Below are 24,870 nucleotides of genomic sequence, written 5' to 3' on the forward strand. Positions count from 1 at the left end.
TTCCCAGCTCCTCAGTTACTTTATTTTCACAGGAAAGACCACTTCGTGACAGACCCTTCCTGCTTCTCTCACAGGGGGTCTATGCTTAATCCCATTAGGATTCAAAGCACTTTTTGCTATGGACTTCCAAGTCTGGAAGGATTTGCTCCACTGAAGGACCAGTAGAAGGTTCTGAAATGCAGCAGAAAAAATGTTGGTTTTGTTGGATTCAGAGGCCACCAAGGAAGACTGAGATATTAAATATAGCTATGTGGTAGTCTGTGCTAGGGCTTAGGGAAGAGATTTGGCTGGCATATCTAAGAACAGTTCAGTCTGTAGTAGCAGCCGTGATCCCTGCCACTCTTAAGTGTTCACCACAAACCAACCTACTTCTTTCATTGATGTAGCTAGCATCAGTCCCGCAGAATAATGTTAGGATCCAGCATTTGCTCCTTCCATGCCATTCTGCTGAATTGGATGACTCTGTGTAAGAACAAATGGTGTGGTCAGCATCTTTTACTCTTTAACTAGAGCTTTGTAAAATGCAGCTCCCTTTTTAAAACTTGAATTGCATTTTTTGTTCAGAAATGAGCTATAGAATAATGCAATTGTAACTTCTTTTTTTCTGTTACTTTTCTGAAATAAGGGAGCAGGTTTGGTAGGTGCAGGTTAATGTGGCTATGCTGTTTTGTTGTTTGGGGTTTTTTTTGTAACTGTTAATGGGAAATGTTTTTTTTTAGTGTTTTTTTAACAGCACATGCATTCTGTAGAGAGAAACATAATGATAGAAAGTAAGTAGTTCATAATGCAGTAAATATATAGTGCTAAATTGGCCAAACATGTTTACAGGCTGGTACCTGATTTGAGGAAAAAAACCAGGCTGTCACCTATCAATTATTTATGCTTCTTTGATTAATGCTGTCAGAGTTGATACAATGATACTTTATATAAAAAGAAAATGCAAATTAATAAAGACTTGGTTTAAATGTAATGAAATACTATGATGATAAGTTTATACAAAAAAAAGCCTTTACCTACCATAAACTTAACCATCTAACATTCTGTAGCTGAAAACGTATTAATGAACTGAAGACTATTCCACAACTTTTTCCATTACAAAGAGTATTTTTCAAATTGTTCAAATGGGACCTACTAGCTGGATGCTCCATATTTTTGATGTGTTTTGAATTCATGAATATGTTAAGATTTCTGCAGTGAAACTATTCAGAGTTAACTTTTTCTGTATATTGTCAAATGATTTTTGTCCATAGTGCGAGATACTATAGGATACTTGAAAATACTTGAAGATATTGTACACGTACTTCATGTCTTTGTAGTTCTTTATTTTATACCTAGAGATTGGCTGATAAACTAAGATAAAGCATCAATACCTTATAAACTATATATTTTACTACGTGGGGAAATCACTGGCTTGTTTTTTTTAAGGGTGGGCATTGAAGTTTACATTATAATGACAAAACCAGGTACTGTTTTCCTTTTTTCCTGTGACATTTCAATCCATTGGACATTAAATGTGAATTGGATATACAAACCAGTTTTACAGGTGTAGCTCATTTGCTGAATTGCAATAAAATTTGTCTTCTAACATGAAAAATAGCATTAATGTGCTATTTTCAAAAGCCTCTTACTATAATTTGGCTAATCATCTTTTCTTCTTTGCCTGACCACAGGTACGTATGACATTTTAGTGTCTGATTTCAGGAGACATTTTTGTACAGTTATGTATCTGATCTGTTCAACTAAATGCCTGCCTCCCTCCCAGCACCAGTGTAGCCTTCTCGCAAGCAATTGTTGTCGGTCAGACTGCCATCAGTGGAAGAGATGCATACTCAGTAATCAGGGAATGGGGAGAACAGGAAGGCAAAGGGACTAATGCAGATCTTGGAAAGTGCCTGTGAGTACACACACACATATATGCTGCCATTTATACTAGCTTTTTTTCTACCTTAGAACAGCTTTTGATCCTAATAACCAAATTTGGTGGAGGTCTCCAAATTTTATGTTCTGAAAAATACAATTAGTCACCTCTATGTACCACGTACTCAACCTTTCTCTTGATGTGAGAGGATCCATACAGAGGAGCAGGAATTGTTGGAAATGTAACTGTCTGATGCTTCAAATATAAGGTTAAGTGAGAAAATAGCACTGTCCTCCATCTCTGAGATTCTGACAACATCTGTGGCACACATGCATGCCTAAGCATTATTGCCTATATTGCCTGTTTCCTACTTTTTTTACTCCATCTTTGCCCAGGGTAAGATCTAACTTGACAGATAGTCCCAGAGGAGGAGTTACTGGGTGGAGGGATTGTGCTTGCGCAGAGGCAAAAGTATGGTTCCTTCCCTCTCCATTCATTCACTTTTTGAATGATTTGAAGTACATACTGATGTAGTGGAGCCCTGTATAATCTTGGTTCATTAGATACTGCTCTGCTTATCTCACCTTGATACTAGTTCTGCCTGCCTTACTGTATATTAAATCTAGTTTCTAGATTTGAGTGGAGTAGTAAACAAATGTAAGTGCAACTCATTTGTGGTTATGCTTTTGTAACTTTTCTGCTGCCTATGTCCTGAAGTTTTATGTGTCAATTGTGTGCGAAGCAGGGAGACCAAGTCAGTTTTACTCACTTTCATCTCCTGCTTCATCCAAAATTCACTCTCCAGGACATCCCTGCTTGAGCAGAGGGGTTGGACAAGATGACCTCCAAAGGTCCCTTCCAACCTCAGTCACTGATTCTGCAGTTCCTCCCCGTGTACAATGACAGGAACAGGTAAGAAGGCTGAATGCCACTTCCCCCATGTTGTACGATTTCTGCCATTCCTTAGTAGCCCAGTGTCTGCCAAAAAGAGCTCATCCTTCAGGTGCGCTATTTTTCCTGCCCTCTCTCGTCAGCTATAGCCAGAGAGACTTGCTTATTCTTCTGAGCTGCACGTTAGCAATGGCTAATTTCTGCTTTGACAAATTTCTGTTTTGAAGCTGACAAATACAGAAGGTAATTTTCTCAGCCTGGGAACAGAGGTTCAAGTTAGGGCTGTTCTGAAGTTGGTGGGGTTCACCCTGTGTCAAATTGTATAAGATCATCATTGGATGTTTTATACCATCAGGGAAAACGGAGAAGGGAAGGAGTTTGATCGTTATTTGGAGGTACCTCTGCTTCCTTCACCTCTCTTTGTTTTTCCCCTCCCCACACCCCCTGGTCTGTGGCAGAGGCTTTTAAGTGTTAAGATATCTCTTGGGGGAACCACATCAGTCTTCCTGAGCTGGTGGTGATTATGCACTATTAACAACTGATGGTGTCATCCTGTGGGCTCACTGGGGGAGATGCTAAGAGGGTGAACTCAGTCTGCCCCATGCTCTGATGAGGTGGTGCTGGTGGTCTGAGCCTTGGACAGGTTTGCGGGGGTGCAGTTGTGAACTCGGTACCTGCTGCCAGGCGTGCCGCGCTTGTGTGAGATGCCAAGCCTGCCTCATGGAAACAGACCATCCCAGTTCCCTAGGCTTCGTAGACCTGCTGCTTCTAGTTCCTCTGCAGGGCACTACGGGGATGGACGTGGGGAAGGCCTGGATGGAGCTGTGAGGTAAGCGCAGCTTCAGAAACACATTCACTTCATCACAGGTGGCCTTGAAGCTTTCAGACTTCCTAAGGGGAAGGAACAGAAAGAACAGGGGCCTTGGTGAGCAAAGGGTGTTGTGCAACTGCTGGGTTCACAGCAGTTTTCCAAATGTCAGGTCTGAGGTGGTTTTATAGAAGGTGGTACTTATTAACGTGTTGGAGAGGAGAATTTGAGTGCTAGGCAATGATTGTCTGTTGACTAACTGGTCCAAACACATGGGTCTAGAAATGTACTTGTGTTATGATTTGTTGTAGTGATGACCTGGAAAGTTCTCACAAGGAAATACAAATGTCAGAGCTGTACCAAGCAGGTCTTTGTCTAAAAGTTATTTCATATAGCAAAAAGTCTCCTTTTTTCCCTATTAATTCAAAGATGTATATTCATTAATAGAACATACTGTATTCAGTCCTGCAATGAAGAGGAACTGTTCTTCTTCATTTCAGTGACAGTGGCATTTTAAGATGCAGATCCTACAACGTTTAAAATACCACTGGTGGATCTGATGTTTATTTCAGGGAAGTTTTTCTGCCAGCGGCATAAAAAGACTTAGACAAGGAGTACAGATTACGTGAGAGGGTCTTTTAGACTCCTTGTGACCAGAGGAACCCCAGATTTCCTCTCTGTTTGAGATAAGCCATGTGCAAGTCCTGCTCCCAAGGAAAGCCACTGTTAAATTGCAAAACTGAATGCTGATTACTGAAGATGTGTTATTTTACATAGAACTCAACAACCTGTTTGGTAGCTTGGAAAACCCTTGGATACTGAGATGGAAAGTGTAAGTGCAAAAGTTTGAGCGATTCATTTCAAAGGAAAACAATTGTTCAAAAGCCAGTATACATACGGAGATGAGTAAGACTTGAAACTACAGCTCTGAGACATTATGTGTGTGAAAAGCTTTGGAATAATTAAATATTTGAAAGTATTTCCTCACTTGTCTGTCTGCCCCTTTCCCTTTTTTGTTCTGGCATCTTTCCCCTCCCAGTTGTTTTCAGCTTCTGTCACAAGCACTCATTATGCTCGCTGAGTCGTGTTAAATTTTGGGTCAATATGATGCACTGTTGCTCAGCCCAGCAGACCCGACAGACACTACTTCTCACTACATTAAAGTACAAACGAAATGGCAATCTAGGTGTCTTCAAATAATGTTTGCTTATCATTAAATAATGAAATTTAACAAGGATTATAAAGCATAAAGCAGTTTTTATCCCAAATTTTCAGGCAAAAGTATTCAACTCAGGAGATCAGGTGCAGAATTTCTGGAGCAGTTTTTACATCCAGCTGCTCTGTGGCAGCTTAGTCTCGATCTCTCAATGTGAGGCAACTTCGAGTGATACTTGAAGTGGAGGGCAGGGGGGAATTGGGGATCTTATCTGTGTGGAAGAGTTCCTTTGGAGCAGCAGACAGTGTCTGTAGCAGTGTTGTGCTCCTGGTGGTCCAAAGAGATCTGACAGTGTTAGCGGGAAGAAGTTCTAGGTTTTGCAAGATTATAAGGTAGCACACACGTTGGTACAATTGGAAAAAGCAGACAAGTTTTCTGATGTATAGCCTTTCTCCAAACATAAAACAGCCAAACCTCTCCCTCCCCAAAGCATCCGTGAAATGTAACTGAATGGGACTCTGGTCCACGCAACACTGAGAAAATTTAGTTCAAGACTAAAATGCTGTATAGTATCTAGATGAGCAAAAACTTTGCTATTGGTTTTAGGATCAGTATGCATAATGTATGAAAATATCCTGTTTGCATGCACTTCTTGCAGATATTTACCAGTAGCTATTTTCCTCCCTAAAACTTTGTGATTTGATTTTTATTTTTAATTGCTAAAAAAACCCCAAACAGTGCTATTTGGAGTCTCTTCCTGTTGAACTGCCCCTGGTATGTTTGTTTTTCTTTCATCATACTTAACTTATTGCTGAAGTTGAGTGTTAAGAATTTTTCTAGCTTCTCTCTCCCAGTAAAGATCTTAGTACCCAGTGTGGTCATCTGTCACTGTGACTCTATGGTTGAACAGAAATAGTTAAGAAGGCTACAGAAAGACATCTGAGTTGAGGTCTGAGCTTCTGTCTGTTTTGTGTCTTTAAAGAGATATTTTAATGGCAATTCTTCATCATAAACAAGTGAGTATTATATGTGAAATAATAGCTAGGATCCTTCAAAAAGCACTTTGAGATTTTTGTATAAGAAATGGTTTCATTAACTAAGATAAATTTAATATTGTTCCTGTTTGTTTTCCAAGCTGTGTTTGAGATCTTTTGATCTAACTCAGGCATTCCCAAATATTTATGTTTCACTTTATATTTTAGTTTACAGAAGTAAATAAGATGCTTTGCTTTTACTGTGTCTCAGAAAGCTTTAGTTGTTTGGGTATGTAGCTCTTCAGTGTCTCTTACTGTTTTTTCTGCTACACTCTTCATATGTAGATTTTATGTCTTTTGTCAAATCTTGTGATGAATTTTAATTAAATTAATATTGGTCAAGTTCATTGAGGAACCTTGACTGGAAAGTGTCTGAAATATGTAACAGCTTTTCTGTGAGGTAGCTTGTAGTCACGTGCATTTGGGAGAATTGTTTGTAGAGACACCTTGACTGATATCCCCAGATGAGAGGTGTGTGGATGTGCAAATTCCCATCATAAGTATGATTGTTTATTCATGAGATCATGGAAACTGTCGAGAAAGTCTTCATTCATTTATTACTTTCTGTTGGTAAGGGCAGGCTTGGGGTATGGTGCTGGGCTGGAGAATCCTTGGAGTGTTTAATGAGCAGCTTTATGCATTTATAGATGAGTTTGACTAAGACTGAAACCGTCCAGGAGGTACAATAGGTTGTTTCTCATTGGATTTTAAAAGAGAATAACTTTGATCATTTCAAAAGCAATGAAGCCTGATGCTCCAGTGAGAAGGGAAAGTGGTAATTTATAGCTACCATTAAGGAAACAAAGACAAAGACTGAGGGAGAGTTTCACTCTGAAGATTCACTAATGTGTATAAACCACCCTTACAACTAGAGATAGCTTGGTATTTCTCACGGAACAAAACAAAAGAGAAAAGGCAGCGAAATGGGGATGGGAGGGAGGGGTGGAAAAGAATACTGCCTGCTTTCGCTTGCACCCTGAAAGGTCAAACAACGTTTAGGAAATTATGATTTCAGTGAATAATGGATAGGCCACTTTACCTGCTGAAGGAAGGACCCCTGTGAGAAATCCCTGGCTGGGAAAGGAGGTGGGATGGGCATGGGGGGGTGGTGGTGTGATGTGTGGCTTCTGGGACAGCCTTCAGACGGGGACTTCACGTGCTGCAGTGGGGTGTAATTACTTGGTAAAAATTGTAAGACTGTCTTTTTGAAGAAACGCAAGCAAGGCTGGAATGAATCGTGTATATATGGGTTGTGACAGGATGCAGGCATACGGGATCTTTGCATGGGCTTGTCTCTACTAGAAAGAGACCGTTTTATGGGCCGCTCCAGAGAGGGGAGCACCGGTTCAAATATACTTGCCGCTGGCACCCACAGTCTGCGTGTGAGGTATTTTGTGTACCTTCAGGAAGCATCGGCTCTCCGGGACATCTGTGTTTAGGGTGTTGTGCAGGTGTTTGAACGCCGGTGCCGGGGGTGGGTGCACTGGTGCGGTTGATGGAGGGTTTTAATGTGGGATGGGGCGGTTCGCGTGCAGGGGGGTGCGCTCATCGCGTCTGGGTGCTGCCGGGCGGCCCGCGGGGGCAGCGGGGCCCGCAGGGAGGCCCGGGCAGGGGAGGCCCGCCCAGCCCTCGCCGCCGCGCCCCGCCGCCCCGCGCCCGCTGTCAGTGCGAGGCGGGCCAGCCGCCCGCAGACTCCTCCCGCCCGGCGGCGGCAGCAGCAGCAGCAGCGCAGCAGCCGCCGCCGCAGCGCCATCGATGGGGTCCGGCGGCCGCCGCGGCGCGGCGGGGGCGCGGGCGCGGGCGCTGCTGCTGCTGCTCCTGCTCCTGCTGCTGCCCGCGCCGGGCGCCCCGGCCGCCCTGCCCCTGCCCGGTGAGTGCCGCGCCGCCGGCTCGCCTTCAGCCCTGGACAGCGGCTCCCCCCCCCCGCCCCCCGCGGGGCACCTGGCGGTCCCGGCGCCCCGGCGGGCGGCTTTCGCCTCGGGGCGCCTGGCCATCGCTGCCGGGGGCCAGCACCCGGGTTGGGCGGGCGGGCGGCGGGAGGAGGCCGTTGGCGAGCGGCGGCCGTTACCGCGGCGAGGTGCGGCCGTTGGTGGGGCGAGCGGGGGACCGTTACCGAAGCGGGGGGGGGGGGGGGGGGGGGGGGGGGGGGGGGGGGGGGTGTCGCTCCTCGCGGGGCGCTGCAGGCACCGCTGGTGACTTTCAAATGCCGGTTTCCAGGCGGTCTCGTCTGGGAGCAGGGCTGACCCCCGAGGGGTAGGGCACCTGGTTAACGTCTCACCTTTGCCGAAGGAGCGGGGAAGTAAACTCTGCGTCTGTCATGGCTTAATCTGACTTTGGTCGCCGAGGAATAAACCCAGTAATTCTTCCTGCAGCCTCCTCTGTGTCCGCCTTGCTGCCAAGTTTAAGGCTGTGATGTTTGCTCACAGTCTCCCTCCTCCAGGGTCTCTCTTCAGCTCAGGCTGCTGTCACTGCATGAGGAAATCTCGCTCCCTGTGCCTAGTGTTTTTTTTTCTAGCCCTCTTTTCCATGCTTCTGTATACATTAATGCTGGGGTTTTTTGCTGCTGTTCTTCCCTGTGTGCTGCAGACCACAGAGGATTAGTGTAAAAATAAAATAGCAGAATGGCTGTTTTGCCGCTAGCATGAGATCTAGTTGACGTCTCTGTGCCATAGCTTTGAAAGAAGCCCCCTCCCTGGTGTGTGTTTTTGGGGACCCGCCTTGCCGGGGCAGGTGTGTCCCACTGCCTCCCTGGCCCCAAGCTGGGAAGGGGAGAGCTTGCCGTGCAGGGGGTATGCAGCCAGCACACGTGGCTAATCCTTCTTTGTGCCCACTGTCCTTCATTCCCTACCCATCCTTTCCTCCTGCAACATCTACCTGAATCCCACTAGCTGGAGGCCCCTCAGCAATTCCCTGCACCCCTCCTGGCATAACTTGCTCCCTCAATTCACTGCTTCCCCTATTTTTTAATGGCTTGACTTTTCTGCTTTGAGAGGAGACGGATTTTGCTGCTCTCTCCAGCTGTTTTTCACCTTCCCCTTGCTTTCTGGCGGTAGTATCTGAGGACCCCATTGCTGTTACCGGTTCTGTATGCACCTGAGAGCCAGGAGAGCACTGCTGCTGTAGCACTGGCTCTTTGCCTTGTTTCCCGCTGCCAAATGCCATTAGGAGTTAAAACTACATGAATACTTTCTGAAGTTGGCAACTGCTGCAGTACCTACAGCCATATTTTGTGATTGGGGGGAAAAAAAAAAGAAAAAAACCAGAGATGAATGCTATAATTGTGAATGGGAGAGGTGCTGGCTGAAATTCCCTGTTAGAAAGTGATCCCCACTATAAAAAGTGGCTGACTATTTAAGTAGTCGCCTTCTGCTGATACTCCAGGAATTCATCCTGTTATTTTATCACTTTCTGTACCTATGTAGGGTGCTGCTTCTGCAATTCTTCCTTTTAGCCAATTGCTGGAAATCTTCCTGTTTCTGTGGTTGAATTCTCTTCTGCTGTATGAAGAACTGCTGATGTCTTCTGCTGCCCATAACTTTTCTTCCTCTTCTTCTGTCTACACTTCTTCGTCTCCAGGACTTCCTCCTGTTGGTGTTTCCCTTTCTCCTCATTTCCTCTACTCTGAAGTTTCCACCTGGATATTTTGCTTCAGTATGCTGTGCTTTGTGATGGCTGGCCAGGTGATTTGGCAATGCTGCTCACCAGATACTATTCTTGTATTAAAAAAATTGGCATGATTTATAAATTATACATCTGTTTAATGGTAAGTCAGTCTTTTAACATGCTGGTGGTGACTTTGAAAGTACATTTCTGTAAACTCCCCTTCTTAGTTTAAAAATCATTGGACTTCCTGAGGGTGATGTCACGGATGTGATCGAGAACTCCTTCAATAACTGGTTTTTGTTAACTAGAAGGATTAACAGTCTCTAATGAATCTCTGTAAAACTGTCAGCTAAATCTCACGGAGGATCTAGCCCATAATAGGTTATTTTGGATGTGTTTATAAGTGAGTACAAAAGCTTAACACAAGCTTATCTGAATTGCATACAAATACATCTATATGCAGGTAGAGCATTATACAAACTTACGTTTAGATACGGTCTCTGTGTGTTTCTGTCCCGACTCAGAAATACATATAATATGCACGTACGCACCACAAACAGGTGGTCAGCCTTACATCATCTTGTCAGTGATGTGTACGGGAGACATGCCCTGTTCTTCTCCACCTTCTGAATCTTGTCTTTTCACAGATGTGGATGAATGTGCCCTGGGGCTTGATGACTGCCACTCAGATGCTATTTGTCAAAATACCCCGAAGCTCTACAAGTGCACGTGCAAAGTGGGCTACACTGGCGAAGGGAAGAAATGTGAAGGTAAAGTGATGGAAGCACTATGCTCTGCCTGTGTCAGCATGAGGTATTTCTAAGATAGAGCCATTAAAAATAATGGCTTAGAATATGGAGGATGATTTTAAATCAAAATAGTCATTGTTTCTTCACCTGATTTACTCCTTGTTTACAAAATCAAAGGCAAGCAGATTGCATGGCTTTTTACCTAGTAATATCACTTGGTCTAATAATTAGTTTGTTGTTTAACCAGCAGCCTTAAAAACTGTAAGGTAAAGCTACACAGGAATCTCAGGGCATTTTGTTACTCTTTAGAAACATTCAGCAAGTAATGTGTTAAGTATAGTCTATTTGCAGGACAATGATGATTTTGGACAGCAGTTGCTGCTCACATTTGAACAGTTGCATCTCTAACTGTCTATAACACTCAAGCAAGCATCCATCACGTCGACTTTTGCTTTATTCCTTAGACATTGATGAATGTGATAACGACTTCAATGGAGGCTGCGTTCATGAGTGTTTCAACATTCCAGGAAATTACCGCTGTACTTGCTATGATGGCTTTATGTTGGCTCATGATGGCCACAACTGCCTGGGTAAGAAGTGTGTTCATGAACATTGTGAGTGGTGATGCTAACATAACCCTTTAACTGCATCCATGGGAAATGCATGACGATCTGTTGGGCTGAATCAGCTCAGCTAGAGAAGAATGTTACATATGGGACTAAGGAATTCCAGGTACTGATGTACCATCCCGGTGCGGCTCTTTGCACCTCTGTAAACGAAGAGGATAATTGTGCTACATTTCTGTTAAGTGCTTTGCGTTAAAATGTGTGAAGTGCCATCTATTATTACGCTAAATGAGTTTATGTAAAAGAATATGTGCTATCATTGTCTTTTCTGTTCCAAAGTTAGTTTAAGATCAGTTCTCAGGTGTGTTTCCAGGCTTAGAAATCTTCTCTCTCATACATCTATAAGGTGTGGGCTTCTCACTCTTACTGTGTCTGAGTACTTCCTGACATGAAAGCTGTAAGGAAAGGACAATTAGGAGTGTGCACTAGCTGTATATGATAGAGGCCATTGAAGTATAGAGGGACTAAGCCAAATGCTTGGAGTTTCCCTGGGTGGTTAGTGTGAAGCAAAGTACGCAACTCTGGAAACGTGTTCAATCTTGGCAATGCTCCCTTGACCCTGCACGCACACACACTCTCTCTCACCCTCTTTTTCTTTTCTTTTGTAAAACCTCGATAGTTTCCTTCTTTTTGTGCTCCAGGAGGTGAAGATCTTGAAAAATGGGTAACAAGACCTTGTGGTTTTACTGTGATAGTGTTCTTCAGCACACAGTGCAGCAGTGTACACTAGTGAATGAGTTGCCAGCCTGTTGGCAGTGTGGTATGCTGCCGGTGTTATTTCCCTGGGACAGAGCCTCATGTTGAGGAAGCTGTCCTGCTTCCAGGACCCATGCTGGGTACCCTGTGTGGCTCTGCCCTGCGCTGATACCTGTCCCATTTACTTTTTCAGAGATGGCTCAGTTTTTCTCTTCTGCTGCACTGAGTGTGGATGTGCCCGAGCAGGCTTCCATGCCCATGTCAGTCAGAGGGAGACTTGCTCTCACAGCATAATTTTAAGATTGTAGTTAGCTTGGCTGGGGTACTTCCCACTAGTGTATATGACATATCAGGTGGGGGATCAGACCATCCCTAGGCCGTATCTTCTGCTGGGAAAAATCAGAAAAGCTCTGGAGTTTCCAGTGGGATTGTGTTGGGTTTTACCTGCTGGGAACCTGGTGCCTGCCTACAGATTAATTTTGTTACAGTGTAAGTGGAGGAGAGATTGAAGTCACTAAGTTCCAAGTATTTCACAGAAGAAAGTAGAGAGGGAAGCAAAATATCTGCTGATACTTCAAAATAATAGGATGGCCATCTTATTTTTCTCTAGTGCACTTGTGTAAACACACAGTGGAGTTCAGTTAAGGTTACCATGAAGGGCTGAATGTGACCGAACACATTGCCTCTTACAGTGCTACCAAAGGGTGTATTTGTATCCACTCTTTGTATCCACTAGCCCCTCTAGACCATACTTCAGCTGACTTGTTTGTGATCAGTAAGACCTAGACATAACTTAGACCAAAATCTACCACCTGCTACGTTACTAGGAAGCTGCTCAGTATTGCATGGCAGACTTTTTAAAATAAAATAAAATGTCGTTGACGTACAATGAAGTTTTTACCACTGACCTGCCAATTTTGAGATGTGATGTAAATGTTAAATAAATATTTTGGCATGCAGCAAATTGGATCACATCTTCTCTTAATCTGTTTATTTACTTTGTTCATGCCAGGGTTGCCCTCCTCTCACCCTTATTTTTGAAGATCTCGGCTCTGTGCCTGGGTTTAAGCCAAATAGACAATTACTTGTTGGAAAGAGATGATTTTTTTGAAAGCTTTCCAAGGTCTGTAAGACAGAGACATCTGCTGGAGTTCAAATCTGTAGTACTAAAGACTCATGGTGGCTGTTTATTCATGATTGTTTGCACATTCACATCACTGTAGAACTCTAAAACACTCAGCTTCTCTGTGATGGAGATATGTCAGCCGCTCTTTTTGCTACAGCAGGTCACATTCTTTTGCATCCAATTGGCTTACTCATTGCCTTCAGTAGAAATTAAATCTGTTGTAATACTATGTTATGCTTCTTACTAAAAGCCTTTCTCTTTCTCCTTTTTTAGAAGACAGCTGTTTTATGCCAGAAATGCTACAGTGTTAAATTAAAAACATTGTACTATTAGCACAGGAACAATGAACAGAACAGGGAGCAAACATGATGTTCCATATGAATTTGCAAACGAGACCAGTGCTTTGCCTCAGCAACTTTTTTTCCTGTTTTTTAGGGGACTGAGCATTTTTACTTCCTGTTCAAATTGGCATTTCTGAAAATTAGAGTAGGAAAATTCTTTGCTGGTAGTGGTTACAAAAACCTGTGCTTATTAAGGGATAAGATTCCAAAGAATTGGAGGTTGGGATGAGCATCCTGTTGTTCAGAGGCTTAGCTGAAGTTTTTCTACTCTGTTTCTCTTGGTTATCTTGCAAGCAGAGCCTTTCTATATTCTCTGGTATTGCTGAAGCTCTGAATATTGCAAAATCAACATTAAAACTATTTCCAGAACTTCTGCTCTTGTCCCTGACTGCAGTCAGGCAACACAGCAGCAGCCTTGATGGTAAGTGGTGATGACCTAGAGTTGAGGGAGGAGGATAATAAATCAAACTGAGCATCAGAACAGATTTCATGTGTGAATTCTAGCTAGAGTGAAAGTAAGGAGCGGGGGATAGGTTTTAAGCTAAATTGATTTTGAGGTTTGTATTTTTCTTGTTCCACCTTTGCTTCAGAATCGGGAGCTTTCTGGAAAAACACCTTTTATAGCTTGGATGAGTTTGGAGCCAAAGTTGCGTCCCACTGGGCAAGTCAGAACCATGTATGGATGCTCAACCTAGATGTAAATGTGCTAGGCTCCTGAGTGGTAGTACTATCCAGCTGCACTGAGAGGCAGATTACGTTCACAGAGGTGGAGTGTGGAGCCCTGCTTCTGGATCTACCGAGGCTACTCTGCCTTAGTTGTAACCAGTAACTCTGGTTAGTTGCCCAGCATTTCTTGGGAGCTTTGACTTTGTGACAGCTGTGACTGATTGGGCAAACTGTGAACAGGGGAAGAGCAGCAGCAAAAATATGCTTTCCCAAGGGTGACAGCACAACAACAACAGGCTAGCCTGAGGTGTCTAAGCTGCCTGGGTGGTTACGTGCCGAGTAGATGTCTGTCTGTACTGCATATTGAGCGGCTGCTGCCAATATGAGTGTACCGGTGTTAGTACAAAGCTGATCTCTCTCTCTCTCTCTCTCTCTGTTTCAGATACAGATGAATGCATGTTCAACAACGGTGGTTGCCAGCACATTTGTGTCAACACTGTGGGGAGCTATGAATGTCGCTGTAAGGAAGGGTTCTTTCTAAGTGATAACCAGCATACGTGCATCCACCGCTCAGAAGGTACTGGCTGCTTCCCTCCAGGCACCAAGCAGGAGTTTTTGACAGAAGCTAACTGCAAAATCTCTAAAGCAGCTTCAAAAGTATTTTTAGGTTGAATTTTTTAAAGCTGTGAAGGATCTTGAAATCCTCACTCCTTTTAAAAGGAACAGTGTGTCAGAATCTTCTAAGCAACTTTGAAGACACTTTACATCCCTTCTGCCCCTTTGATCCTACCTGCATGTCTGCAGCATTGTGCTTGTTAAAAGCTGTACTGCTGTACTCCCAGTGTCCTTTATGCTCTGTTGTGCAGCTAAGCTGTGTCCTGATCCAGGGAATGATAACAAATTGGAGGACAGTGAGTTCTGACCATTTCCATTGGCTTTAGTTACAGGGCAATACCTGCATTACCTTCAGGTACCTTTTAGATTCCCTGTACAGTGTTTAGGTTTCAGCTAAGAGATTTACTGTTTGTCAGCCCCAAAGGTATTCAAATCACATTCTTTGTTTTGAGTGAAACCTTTATGAAGCGACCTTTGAGAGATCAGAGAGCCTTGGATATCTAATTAGACATCGGATTGAACAAAATTATTTTGGATGCCCTTAGGGAATACTTTAAAGTGGTTGCTCAGATCAGGGAGTTGTCCATTGAACTGTACAGTGGATATCTTACTAAGAAGTATTTAAAGCTGCAAAGCTTTCTTTAATCTATGGCTTATCGTTGGCATGACTATAAGAGGAATCTGAGCACGAATAAACAAATCTCACTTTAAAAATCCCCATAGTGAAGAGATCAACATTTATAGACATATATGGCCATCCACAGATGAGTGCGCTGAGGTGGCTGTCATCTGATGTAGCTGAATTGATCTTTTGTTTGAATTAAGAATTTGTATTCTCAGTTTCTCTGGTACTGGGCTTGGTCTTATGGGGGTCTGCTGATGCATGGTGATTTCTCAGGCCATTGCTCAGCTTGCCACTGCAGGAGCTGAGCCAGGAATGGGGACAAGCAGGAAGGCTGCAGTGGTGGGGCAAGGCATTTCCCTTCATGTTGCCTTGCTCGCAGTGATGTGTGTTTGTGTGTGTGCATGGATGATGAATCTAAGGATGAAAATCAATTGCTTGAACTCCTTGTCTTGTCCGATGCCAAGGGAGGAAAAACTTCCAGCTCTTTTTATTCTTACTTGCTGCTACTTGAGTACCTTCTCTCCTGAACTAACAGCAGCAGCATTTCCTGTCATTAATATTTGTTCCCTAAATTGTACATTTGGAATTCTACCTCTGTTCTCTTATTTTTAAAGATGCAGTTAATTTCTTTTAGCTTTTTGGCAAAAAAGGCCTGTTTTCCATAATACCAAATTTCCACTTAATTTAGTCTTTTTTTTTTTTCTTTGAAAAAGAAAAGCAAGAGGAGAAAAGATGCATTTTTTCCTAAAAACTACTAAATAAAATGTATTTTTATGGAAACCAGTGTTAAGAAAAAAACCCTAACTGTTTTTGCCTGAAATGCTTTTTTTCTTCATACTAAAATACAGAATAGTTTTGTTTTGTTTTCTTTAAAAGCCATTTTTTCAGATTATCATGCTGTGACTGTTTCCCTCCCACGTCCCTCCTGTTGCTGTGAAGAAGTGCTCCACAGGATTCCCCACTTTTTTTTTTTTTTTTTCCCTTGGGTGGGCAGATCTGTTGTAAGCCAGATCTCATTGCTTTATCTTTCCCCTCACTTTGTTCTCTGCTTTTGTGCTCGTCGCTAGGCCTTCTATTCTCTGCCTTGTGTATGCGTGTCTCAGTGTATATACTTGATTAGTTCTCTTTTGAGACCTCACAGCATTGATCGAAACAGCATTTGGCACCTATAGCCTAGACCATCTATTCAGTTTTGCTTCTTATCTGTGATATAAGGGAGTATTTCCTTCCCTGTCTCCCAGCCCAGTTAAGAGAGTGCATACTTTAATGCTTGAGAGACCTTCCTAGTGGTCTGCAATGCTGGCCTTTACATACACAGGAAAAGAGTGAACTGGAGTTGAGATAGGAGACATAGAGAGGCTTGGGGCTGTTGTATTCCTCCTGATGACTGGTGTAACAGAGGAGCCTAAGAGTCATCTGCCCTTCCAAGTCTATGTGCAATTATCCTCTAGGTTCCCTGTCACCTACTGTGACGTGGGACTGAAGGTCAGGTAGCTATTAGAGGACAGTTTGATAATTAAAGTTGACTTTTTTCATCTGATATGACTGTGTTGGTCTGAAGCACAGGGGTGCTCTGAGGGGCTTGATGGTTCTGCCTAGCCCCTGCTTAAGCCACAGGAACTCAGAGTGTCTCAGGAAGTTGTGCATAATCCTGTTTTTTTCCTTGGCTGTCTGCTCTGAATGAGCTCTTCTTCATCTATATGTGGGAGAATGGATTTACTTTGGGAGGCTGTTACAGTAGCTGGCAGGGCAGCCATGCACGTGTAGCTTGTTTCTGTGCTTAACTTGCTCCACGTTAGAGAATACAAAAATTTGAAGGAAAACAGAGTTTTTCATGAGTAAATATGTAGTACATCTTGTGGTTGCTATTGCTATGAATGACAAATCTTGCTACTCTCCCTTGTGGTATTTCACAGTCATAGCTATCTACTTGTTGGGCTGAATCAATGGGAATGAATTGGACCTGCAAGATGAAAGCCACATTTGAAATCACTGTGTGGACTGAAAGCTCGTACGCAGGGGACCATCTCAGCTGTTGCTCTTAGAGTCCTTCTGACTGTGGAGAACAGTGATAACTAGAAAGTTTTTTGGAAAAAGTTGCCTTAACACAAGGGTGTAGAGAGCATGAAAAAAGACTAAAGCGTTCCTGGGATGTCCTGTTCTGCTGGCGGTGCTGATGCTCCTCACCATTTGGCTCTTAGAGGGTGCCTCTGAGAATCTCTGGTAGGTCTTTGTACAGTTGCATCCTCTCCCTCTGTCCTATTGAGCGCCTGTTTGAATGTGTCCTAAATGGAGCCTTAACATTCTTAGCAGATTGCTGGTGATGTCCCTACATCTTCTGTATAAAAAAGACAAAGATTTAAACACAGATCATACATGTAAGAGATTAATTTAACGTGACTTGATAGGGAAATACTGTGCTAGCTTTTTGCATGTGTCTTGCCAGTGACAGGAGTGCTCAGATCTCACTGAAGTTTGCTGGGTAACTTTGTGAAGGTCCAGTCATCAAAAAGAACTCATCTGGCTTGTGGTCTGCTAGGCCAGGCAGGCACTGGATTCAGCTGTCTCGGCTGTGAGTGTGGCGATCAAGAGACTCATCCATCCCAAGACACTTGTGTGTCAGTAGGGCAGGGTCTTCTGCAAGAGAAATTGTGTGTCTGGGAAGCATGTGGTGGGATTTGACCAAAATTTGTTTGGAGTTTGGTTCTGGAGCACATTCTGCAATTGCAACAGCTCTGGAACAATGTGACTTGGGAGACTTTGTGTCCATGAAGGAGTTTGCAGTCACACAGCATTTATGGTTTTACAGACATTTTTTTAATACAACCTTATAGAATGGGGCTGAGTAGAAATCTTCTACGACCTTTGGAAACAAGCAGCAGCTTCATAGTAAATGCTAGAATGTGTGAATGTATGTATATTCTATGAAACGCTGTCTTTTGGGTCAGCTAGATTTTGGTGGGTTTGGTCATGTACCTTGTTATGCAATGGGTACTTTGTAATTAAAATGTGCCCTGGTTTGGGAAGTGCAGTTTTAGCTTTCTGTGGAGACCTGATTGAATTCTGCTCACTCAGAATTGAGCAATCCCAAACTGAGCATTTAAACCATTTGTCTGATGTCGGTGAACTTTACCGAAGTACCTGCTTGAACAGTTTCCCCTTTGGTAGCTCAATAGAGAACAAAGAGTAACTTTGTTAACAGAGACTAAGCTGCTAATTCTGTTGATGCTTTCTAACACCTCTGAGCTAACAGACCAAATCATATTGCATGCTTAAGAACAGAAATGTCACAAAAACACAAGAGTTAATGAAGCTAATTTGTGGCCTCATAGGTTGTCTCGTTCCTTGACTGACAGCACAATAATGGATGACAGCTTTCATGTGGGCTCTTTGGGCTGTGTCTGTGTGCTGCAGGATTTGAAGTGTCAGTGTCTTGTTAGACTTGTACAGAGTTCTCACTGTGGGAAAGGAATCAAAAAGCCAGTAGAGCAGAATAACCTAGGCTCTGCAATATCCATTTTTTTGTTGCTTAAAGCTGTCTTAATAGACAAAGGGTACTGTAGCTTGTGCTTCAGATGACAAGAATAGTTGTGTGCAGAGCAAGGACCTAATTGAAGTGTAGTGGAATAATGGTGACGAGCTGACCTCTGCTTGCCAATACAGTGTTTTTGTTTCATTTAGTAATAAGGTTGCAGAAAGGGCTGTGTAAGTTTAAAAAATAGATAGGGTGTGGAATCGTTCACACAATCCCTTTTTACCAACATGGTCACCCTTTTCATTCTCTCTCTGATTGTGCATCTGCTCAACTCGGTAGAAGTTCACTGAGGTAATGTGGGATAAGCCCTTGCAACTAAAGTATGCTCCACTTACTCTTCTCAAATGAAGTGTTCTCACCAAGAAGAAAGAGCATTTTGGTGTAACACGTCTTATAAAAGCCAAATGCACCAAGGCAGAGAATTTGATGGCAAAGGTGTGTTCTCCATATACCTGAGGAGAGCAGTTAGTTGTCTTCTCTCCCTATTTTGTAGCACTGTAGAAGACTTCAGCAAAAATCTGTGGTGTACTGTTAGAAGAAAAACTATTCTTTTAATTTGGTCTAATGATCCCATTTGATAACTCAGCCAGCTGCTGTGTAGTTTTAAGTTGTGTGTGTACAAATTGTGTCACCATCTTGGCAAAGGCATTGATTTAGCTGAACCATGGGGCAAGGTGAAAGAAGTTTTTACAATAATTCTAGGAACAATTCCTCCCTGTTTAATTGACTTTAACTTTTTGAAAAGGCCAGACAAGAAACTTGGGCAATCATTGAGTGCTGGTGCATGAACAGCTTGTAATTGTCAAAGACAAAAATGACAGGATGTTTTTAGGAGGTGCACCAAAAGGAAGAAAGTCACTAGTGTCACTAGTGCTTTTTCATTTGGTTAAAGCAGGCACTGGCACTAAATTCTGTCCAGCTGGGAAGGTGTGCAGAAATAGAGAACACTGTGATAATCCCCAGTGGGGTTATTTTGGGAGGTATTTATTGAAATCAGAAAAAAAATGAAAACAAAATGGTTAATGAAAAAGAGAATTGACATACAGCATATGTACAATCTGCATGTCTGCCTGGTCACTACTTGGTCACTGCTGAGGTAGGTTATAACTTCAGGAATCTGCTTTGTAGGCCAGTAATTGAAACAGGGATGACTTTTGTGACTGTTGGCCTAGACATTCCTGTGTCTGGTGGCTGCTTTTTTAAGCAGGGAAATAAGAACTTCACTTTAGGCTTTGATCTTGCCAGGTATCAGCCGCTTTGCAATTTTTATAAAAGAAATGAGGAGGTTTTATAAACATTGGTATAAAGTGAGAGCATTGGATGAGAATGTAGATGCTGTACAAATCTAGGGATGCTGCTTTTTGACCTTGCAGTCAAAGAACATGGGCACAGAAAAGATCACAGATGGAGAAACCTTGGGGCCATTGAATTTGCAGGATTGGACTTTCTGCCTTTCCTGTCTGTAAGCTTATACTTCTGTCCTAACACTGTAGAATCTTCCCAGAAGTAGCGGGCTGTTGTCTGTGTGTGTATTGAACTGACTTTTATTTGACTGTTGCCTGCAGAGGTGCTGAGGATGCTGATGCTCTTGCACTTGTCCTGTTTTGCAGAAGGCATGAGCTGCATGAATAAAGATCATGGCTGTGCCCACATCTGCAGAGAAACGCCCAAAGGAGGAGTTGCCTGTGAATGCCGACCAGGATTTGAACTGTCCAAGAATCAGAGGAGCTGCATTTGTATGCAACATTCTGCATATGCTTATAGTTTCCCAAAGTGAACAAATAGTGTTCTGTTTGCAGTGATATGGGATTTGGTATGTTATAGCTAAACTGGGATGACACGCCTAAATTGTGTGCATTTGAATTAAACTAGAATCAATGGCTTTGCTGGACACTATCACACAAGTCTATTGGTTGCTACAGTATCTGTAGTTTGGGAGTTGTGCCATCATTCATAATAACGGGAAGTTCAGGTCCACAAGAGAGCTCTGCAGTATTTCAGTCTCACAAGAGTTCTTCAGGAAAAGGGCATGTTAGGAAGGTGTATTGGATGGTCAAATGGAGACAAAATTGCACACTGTCTTTCAAAGATGCTGGAAGTACTTGGAGATGTAACATATATTTTCTTCCTAGTAACATGTAATCATGGAAATGGTGGCTGTCAACATACATGTGATGATGCTGATAATGGGCCTATTTGCGGATGTCACCCCAAGTACATCATGCATGTGGATGGGAAAACCTGCCTGGGTCAGTATACGGTGGAGGGAAGTAGTTTTCTGTTGATGACTAACTCTAGAGTGGTGTGGCGTTACTGTGTGTGCATGATTAATGCTCCTCATAATAGTATGGCTAGAAAATGTCAAGGAATCCAAAACTAAGAAACCTGCTAGTGCTTGAGTGAGTTGGTTGGGTCCAGGCAACTTATGCTTCCCTGTGTAGGTAGCTACCTAATACTGCTGCAGCCTGTAATTATCACTGGTCCCTATGAAGCACAAGGCCTATCACTAACCAAAGAAGATTCCCTTCCCTCTAGGATATTTTAGGTTCAGTTTCTTGTATAGCATGAGCCAGAGAGTGTAATCAAGCAGTACATCTGTTAAAACCAGAACTCTGAATTCAGTTAAAGTACAGCTTTTGCAAGGCAGTTATCCAGTCAAGAAAGCACTTAAGATTTAGAAACTCTTCCAGTGTCTGGAACAGTTTGTTGTCTGTTGATTGAAATCAAATGCTCAGGCATAACTGACTGGTCCTTTTATTAGTCCATGATAGATGATGACAGTGTGCTCTTAACAGAACAGTTCACGACGGTTCAATTAGTTCTTTCATCTTGTTGCTGTTCACTACATCCGTAGCACATCTTCTGTTTTGTTAAGAATACCAAAGCAAACATGAGTTGTAAGGAAGCAACAAAAGCAAAGTATTCTCATGGTTTTGACTGAAGGGTCTTTATGATTTTCATTATTACTTTCTTTTTTTAAAAAAATTTATTTCTGCCTCGTCAGTTCCGACTGTCTCTGATAATTCAGTGTGCGATGCAGCTGTTTGCATGTGTGTACTTATTGGATATCAGATGAGGCTTCTGGTCACGGCACCTTTACTCATTTGCTTTTTTCATGTTCCTTACAGAGAGGGAAGAGGCTGCTGTTGAAATTTCTGAGGGAAATACTACAGCAGGAGCTGATGTGGACAAGAGGGTGAAGCGACGGTTGCTTATGGGTAAAAGTGCTTATCCAAAATAATTTTGCTGTTTGCTGAAACCTTTTAGATTGTAGAATTGGTTTTTTTGTTGTAACCATCATAGCTCTGGGCTGAATTCTGCCTGAGATGCTCCACTCCCTTTTAAGGAAATAATATTATTCCATAATGTGTAAGAAACTATGTACATTGTTTGTGACGGTCAGTAGGAGGTGTCAGGAAATTGCCCTTAAAGTAGTGTATGTTTCCATGCTTCTAATTCATCATGGGAATGCAGTACAATCCCTTCTGTGCTACAGTTTTAGGCAAGTGATTGTGGAGGAAGCAGTGTTTTACCTGCTTCTCCTCAATGGAAAGTATACTTCTGCATGGAAGAGAATTGGGCCCAGTGGTGGGTTGCATCTAGAAGGACATGTTAGGATACAAGGCCATCTTATTCTTCATAGAGGTGTTCACATCTGGCCCAGAATGCCAGCTTCTGAGGGTCTGTCACTACTGGGAAGGCACTGGCATGAGAAACAATCACTGTGGTCTCAGGGCAGCTGGGTCAGTGGATGTCCACCTCTGAAAAGTCCTTACTCCAGGCAGTCAGGGTGATTTACTGTGCTTATTGGCATTTGCCACAGAAGTGGCATAGAGCGTGGAGGCTGAGGAAGAAACTACCAGAAGTACAGGGCTAGCTCTGAGCTCCTGAATCCATATTTAGACATCTAAATGAATAGCCTCAATTTAAAAAAAATGACATTTCTGTGGAAAGAGAAAGAAAGAAGAGGTACTCTGTCTTCATGTGGAGGTTGGACACAGCCTCCCAATATTGAATGTGAGATGAAAGACTGGGAGGGAATAAACCAGTAAAGGTCTCAAAACTTGAGAATAAGTAGCATATGCTTGATGCTGCAGAAAACTAGGAGACAGAGCTAGAAAGAGAGGATTTCAAAAAGCAGACATAGAAAATTATTTTGCAGCTTTCTGAATCAATGTGCTGGATAAAATTGCATTTGTCCAGCCAGTGAAAAGGTTGTTAGACTGACTGAGGTGGTTAGACTGACTACAAGAGGATGAATGCCACAGAGTGAGTTATTTCTGTTTAGCTGGATGTGAAGAACTGTGTTTTAGGGGTGTTCGCTAGAAAGGTTTGGTCAGATTTAGACATGCATAGGGGAAGTTAGAGGAACATGAGGTTGAGATGGCACCTGGGTTACAAGCCTGAAGGAAAGCTCAGTGTGGGTGTAAACCACCATGACTAGGAGCACAGGTAGCATGTGAAGGTGTGTTGGGAGGGATTTAAGAAAACTGGTTTAGTAGCGTTGAGTGTAACGAAGTGTCTGAGCATTGGTGGGAAGTGTCAGAGGATCAGCTGGGATTGAGTGTGGGCATGACGAGACAGACTGACGGGAACAGATTCATCATCAAGGAGCAGGGATTTGTGTTTAAGGACAAGACTATCCAGAGACAATATGTTAGTTTGTAGAGTCTCTGCAAAAAACTGGACATAGCTGAGGCAGGGATTTTGCCAACACATGTATTTAGTAGTTGCTCATGTATACTAGACTAAACGTGGTTGAATAGCAGTGTGCTTGGAACCATGCCTTGTATCACATGATGTTTCTTGTTACCATTGTAATATCCCTGAGCAAACTTCAGCTTTATCTTGTTGGCTAGAAACATGTGCAGTAAATAACGGCGGCTGTGATCGTACGTGTAAAGATACATCGACCGGAGTTCACTGCAGCTGTCCTGTTGGATTCACACTCCAGTTTGATGGGAAGACATGTAAAGGTGGGTTTTATACTCGTGGACACGTGCATACCAACACCTTGCTGTAAGGTATTCATCTCCAAATGAAGGTAATCCAGTGTCCAGAGGAAAGCCAGTATGTGTAATCTGACCTAAGAAAGGACTGCAGCCAGGGGTAGATGCATGGTTTCCATTGCATCAGGTGCATAATGTGCAGAGAATCTCTGCTGCTCTGCCCTCCCCCTCACCACTTCCACCCCCCCTGCCTAGATGGCCTCATTTTTCACAGATGAGTTTTGGTAGGAGGTAATACAGCTCTGTGGTAAAGTAGAGGTCAGTACTGGGAGAGGTAGCCGTGTAGGTTCTTAGGCATACAGTCCAATAGTCTGCTATTTTACCTGCAGTTGGCTGGGTATTAGAGCAGTTTGTAAGTAAATATCAGTGTGTAAACAGGGATGTATGAGTAGAATTACTTATGCTGGTCCAAGCAGTTCTAATGAGAGTACTGGAAAGGAGCAAAGGGACATTTAGGTTGCATACTAGAATATATTTTCCAGTAATTAGATGTTAAGACTGTTCTGCTAGGCAAAAATGATGGAATCCCCATGACTAAGTCAATTAATATTAGATAAAGAACGCATTCTAATATTGGCATGAAAAGGACAGGGTAGCTCAGGAAGTCTCCTCTGTCTGAGATTTCTGCAGGGCTTAGGAAGAGGAAACGGAGAGAGTGTTTAAAAAGCTAAAACCTGTTAGAGAGCATTTAAGTCAAAGTGTTTCCAAACAGAATTTAGGGAAATGGTCTTTTGTGAATATGTGTACCCAAATGTAACTGATAGCAATATGATTAATGAAAGCAAATAACAGTGTCATGGGGCTGAATGGGCCAGATCATTCTTAAGAGCTGGATCTGATCTTCCTTAAAATTTGTAGTAGTCTCTCTAGATTTTGTTTCTGGGCTTCTCTAACCAATTGGACGTGACTGTTTTCTGGATCTGGCAGTGGAATTATGTTGAATGTACTGTGTTTATTTGCTGAAGCACTTTTTTTGTTACAGATATTGACGAATGCCAGTCCAATAATGGAGGCTGTGATCATTTCTGTAAAAACACTGTTGGCAGTTTTGATTGCAGCTGCAGAAAAGGATTTAAATTATTAACAGATGAGAAGTCTTGTCAAGGTATGTGCACTGGAGAGGCAATAGAAGTAGAACAAATCAGCGTGGCTTGGACATCTACTACAATGATGAAGTGATAATGGACTCCAGAATAATTTCCATGCCTCAGTTTTGGTTTTTTTTTTTTTTTTCCTTTCTGAAACAGCTGTTGAGTTAATACAGTTGGCTTGATACTATTGTAGGAGGTACATTTAACGGCACAGTGAACTATTATCTGGAAGCGACAGAGATAGCATCATATTAAAAAGCTCTTTATGAGGATAATGCTTCCCCTCCCTTCTATTAATGATCTTAAAATAATTTACAGGGAAAAATAGACAATATCTCTCTGTCCATCTTACTGACTAGTTCACCATTGCAGTGAAATTATTTTTTCTTAATGGAACATTTAGATGCCATGAGTTCACTATTTAAAGAAAAAAAGATATAA

The 24,870-nt window shown here is 42.7% G+C and overlaps 1 protein-coding gene across 1 annotated transcript in view; it reads left to right on the top strand.

Moving 5' to 3' along the window:
• Positions 1 to 7,502: 7,502 nt before the first annotated feature.
• Positions 7,503 to 24,870, top strand: part of SCUBE2 (signal peptide, CUB domain and EGF like domain containing 2) — a 43,175-nt gene continuing 25,807 nt past the window's right edge. Inside the window, exons 1-10 of the mRNA XM_050898177.1 lie at positions 7,503 to 7,621; positions 8,429 to 8,442; positions 9,998 to 10,120; positions 10,564 to 10,689; positions 13,997 to 14,131; positions 19,940 to 20,065; positions 20,462 to 20,578; positions 21,458 to 21,547; positions 23,189 to 23,305; positions 24,321 to 24,443. Of these exons, the coding sequence (XP_050754134.1) occupies positions 7,503 to 7,621; positions 8,429 to 8,442; positions 9,998 to 10,120; positions 10,564 to 10,689; positions 13,997 to 14,131; positions 19,940 to 20,065; positions 20,462 to 20,578; positions 21,458 to 21,547; positions 23,189 to 23,305; positions 24,321 to 24,443 (1,090 nt within the window). The remainder of the gene's footprint in view (positions 7,622 to 8,428; positions 8,443 to 9,997; positions 10,121 to 10,563; positions 10,690 to 13,996; positions 14,132 to 19,939; positions 20,066 to 20,461; positions 20,579 to 21,457; positions 21,548 to 23,188; positions 23,306 to 24,320; positions 24,444 to 24,870) is intronic.

This window comes from Gymnogyps californianus, chromosome 5 (assembly GCF_018139145.2).
Source record: "Gymnogyps californianus isolate 813 chromosome 5, ASM1813914v2, whole genome shotgun sequence".
Taxonomy (NCBI): Eukaryota; Metazoa; Chordata; class Aves; order Accipitriformes; family Cathartidae; genus Gymnogyps; species Gymnogyps californianus.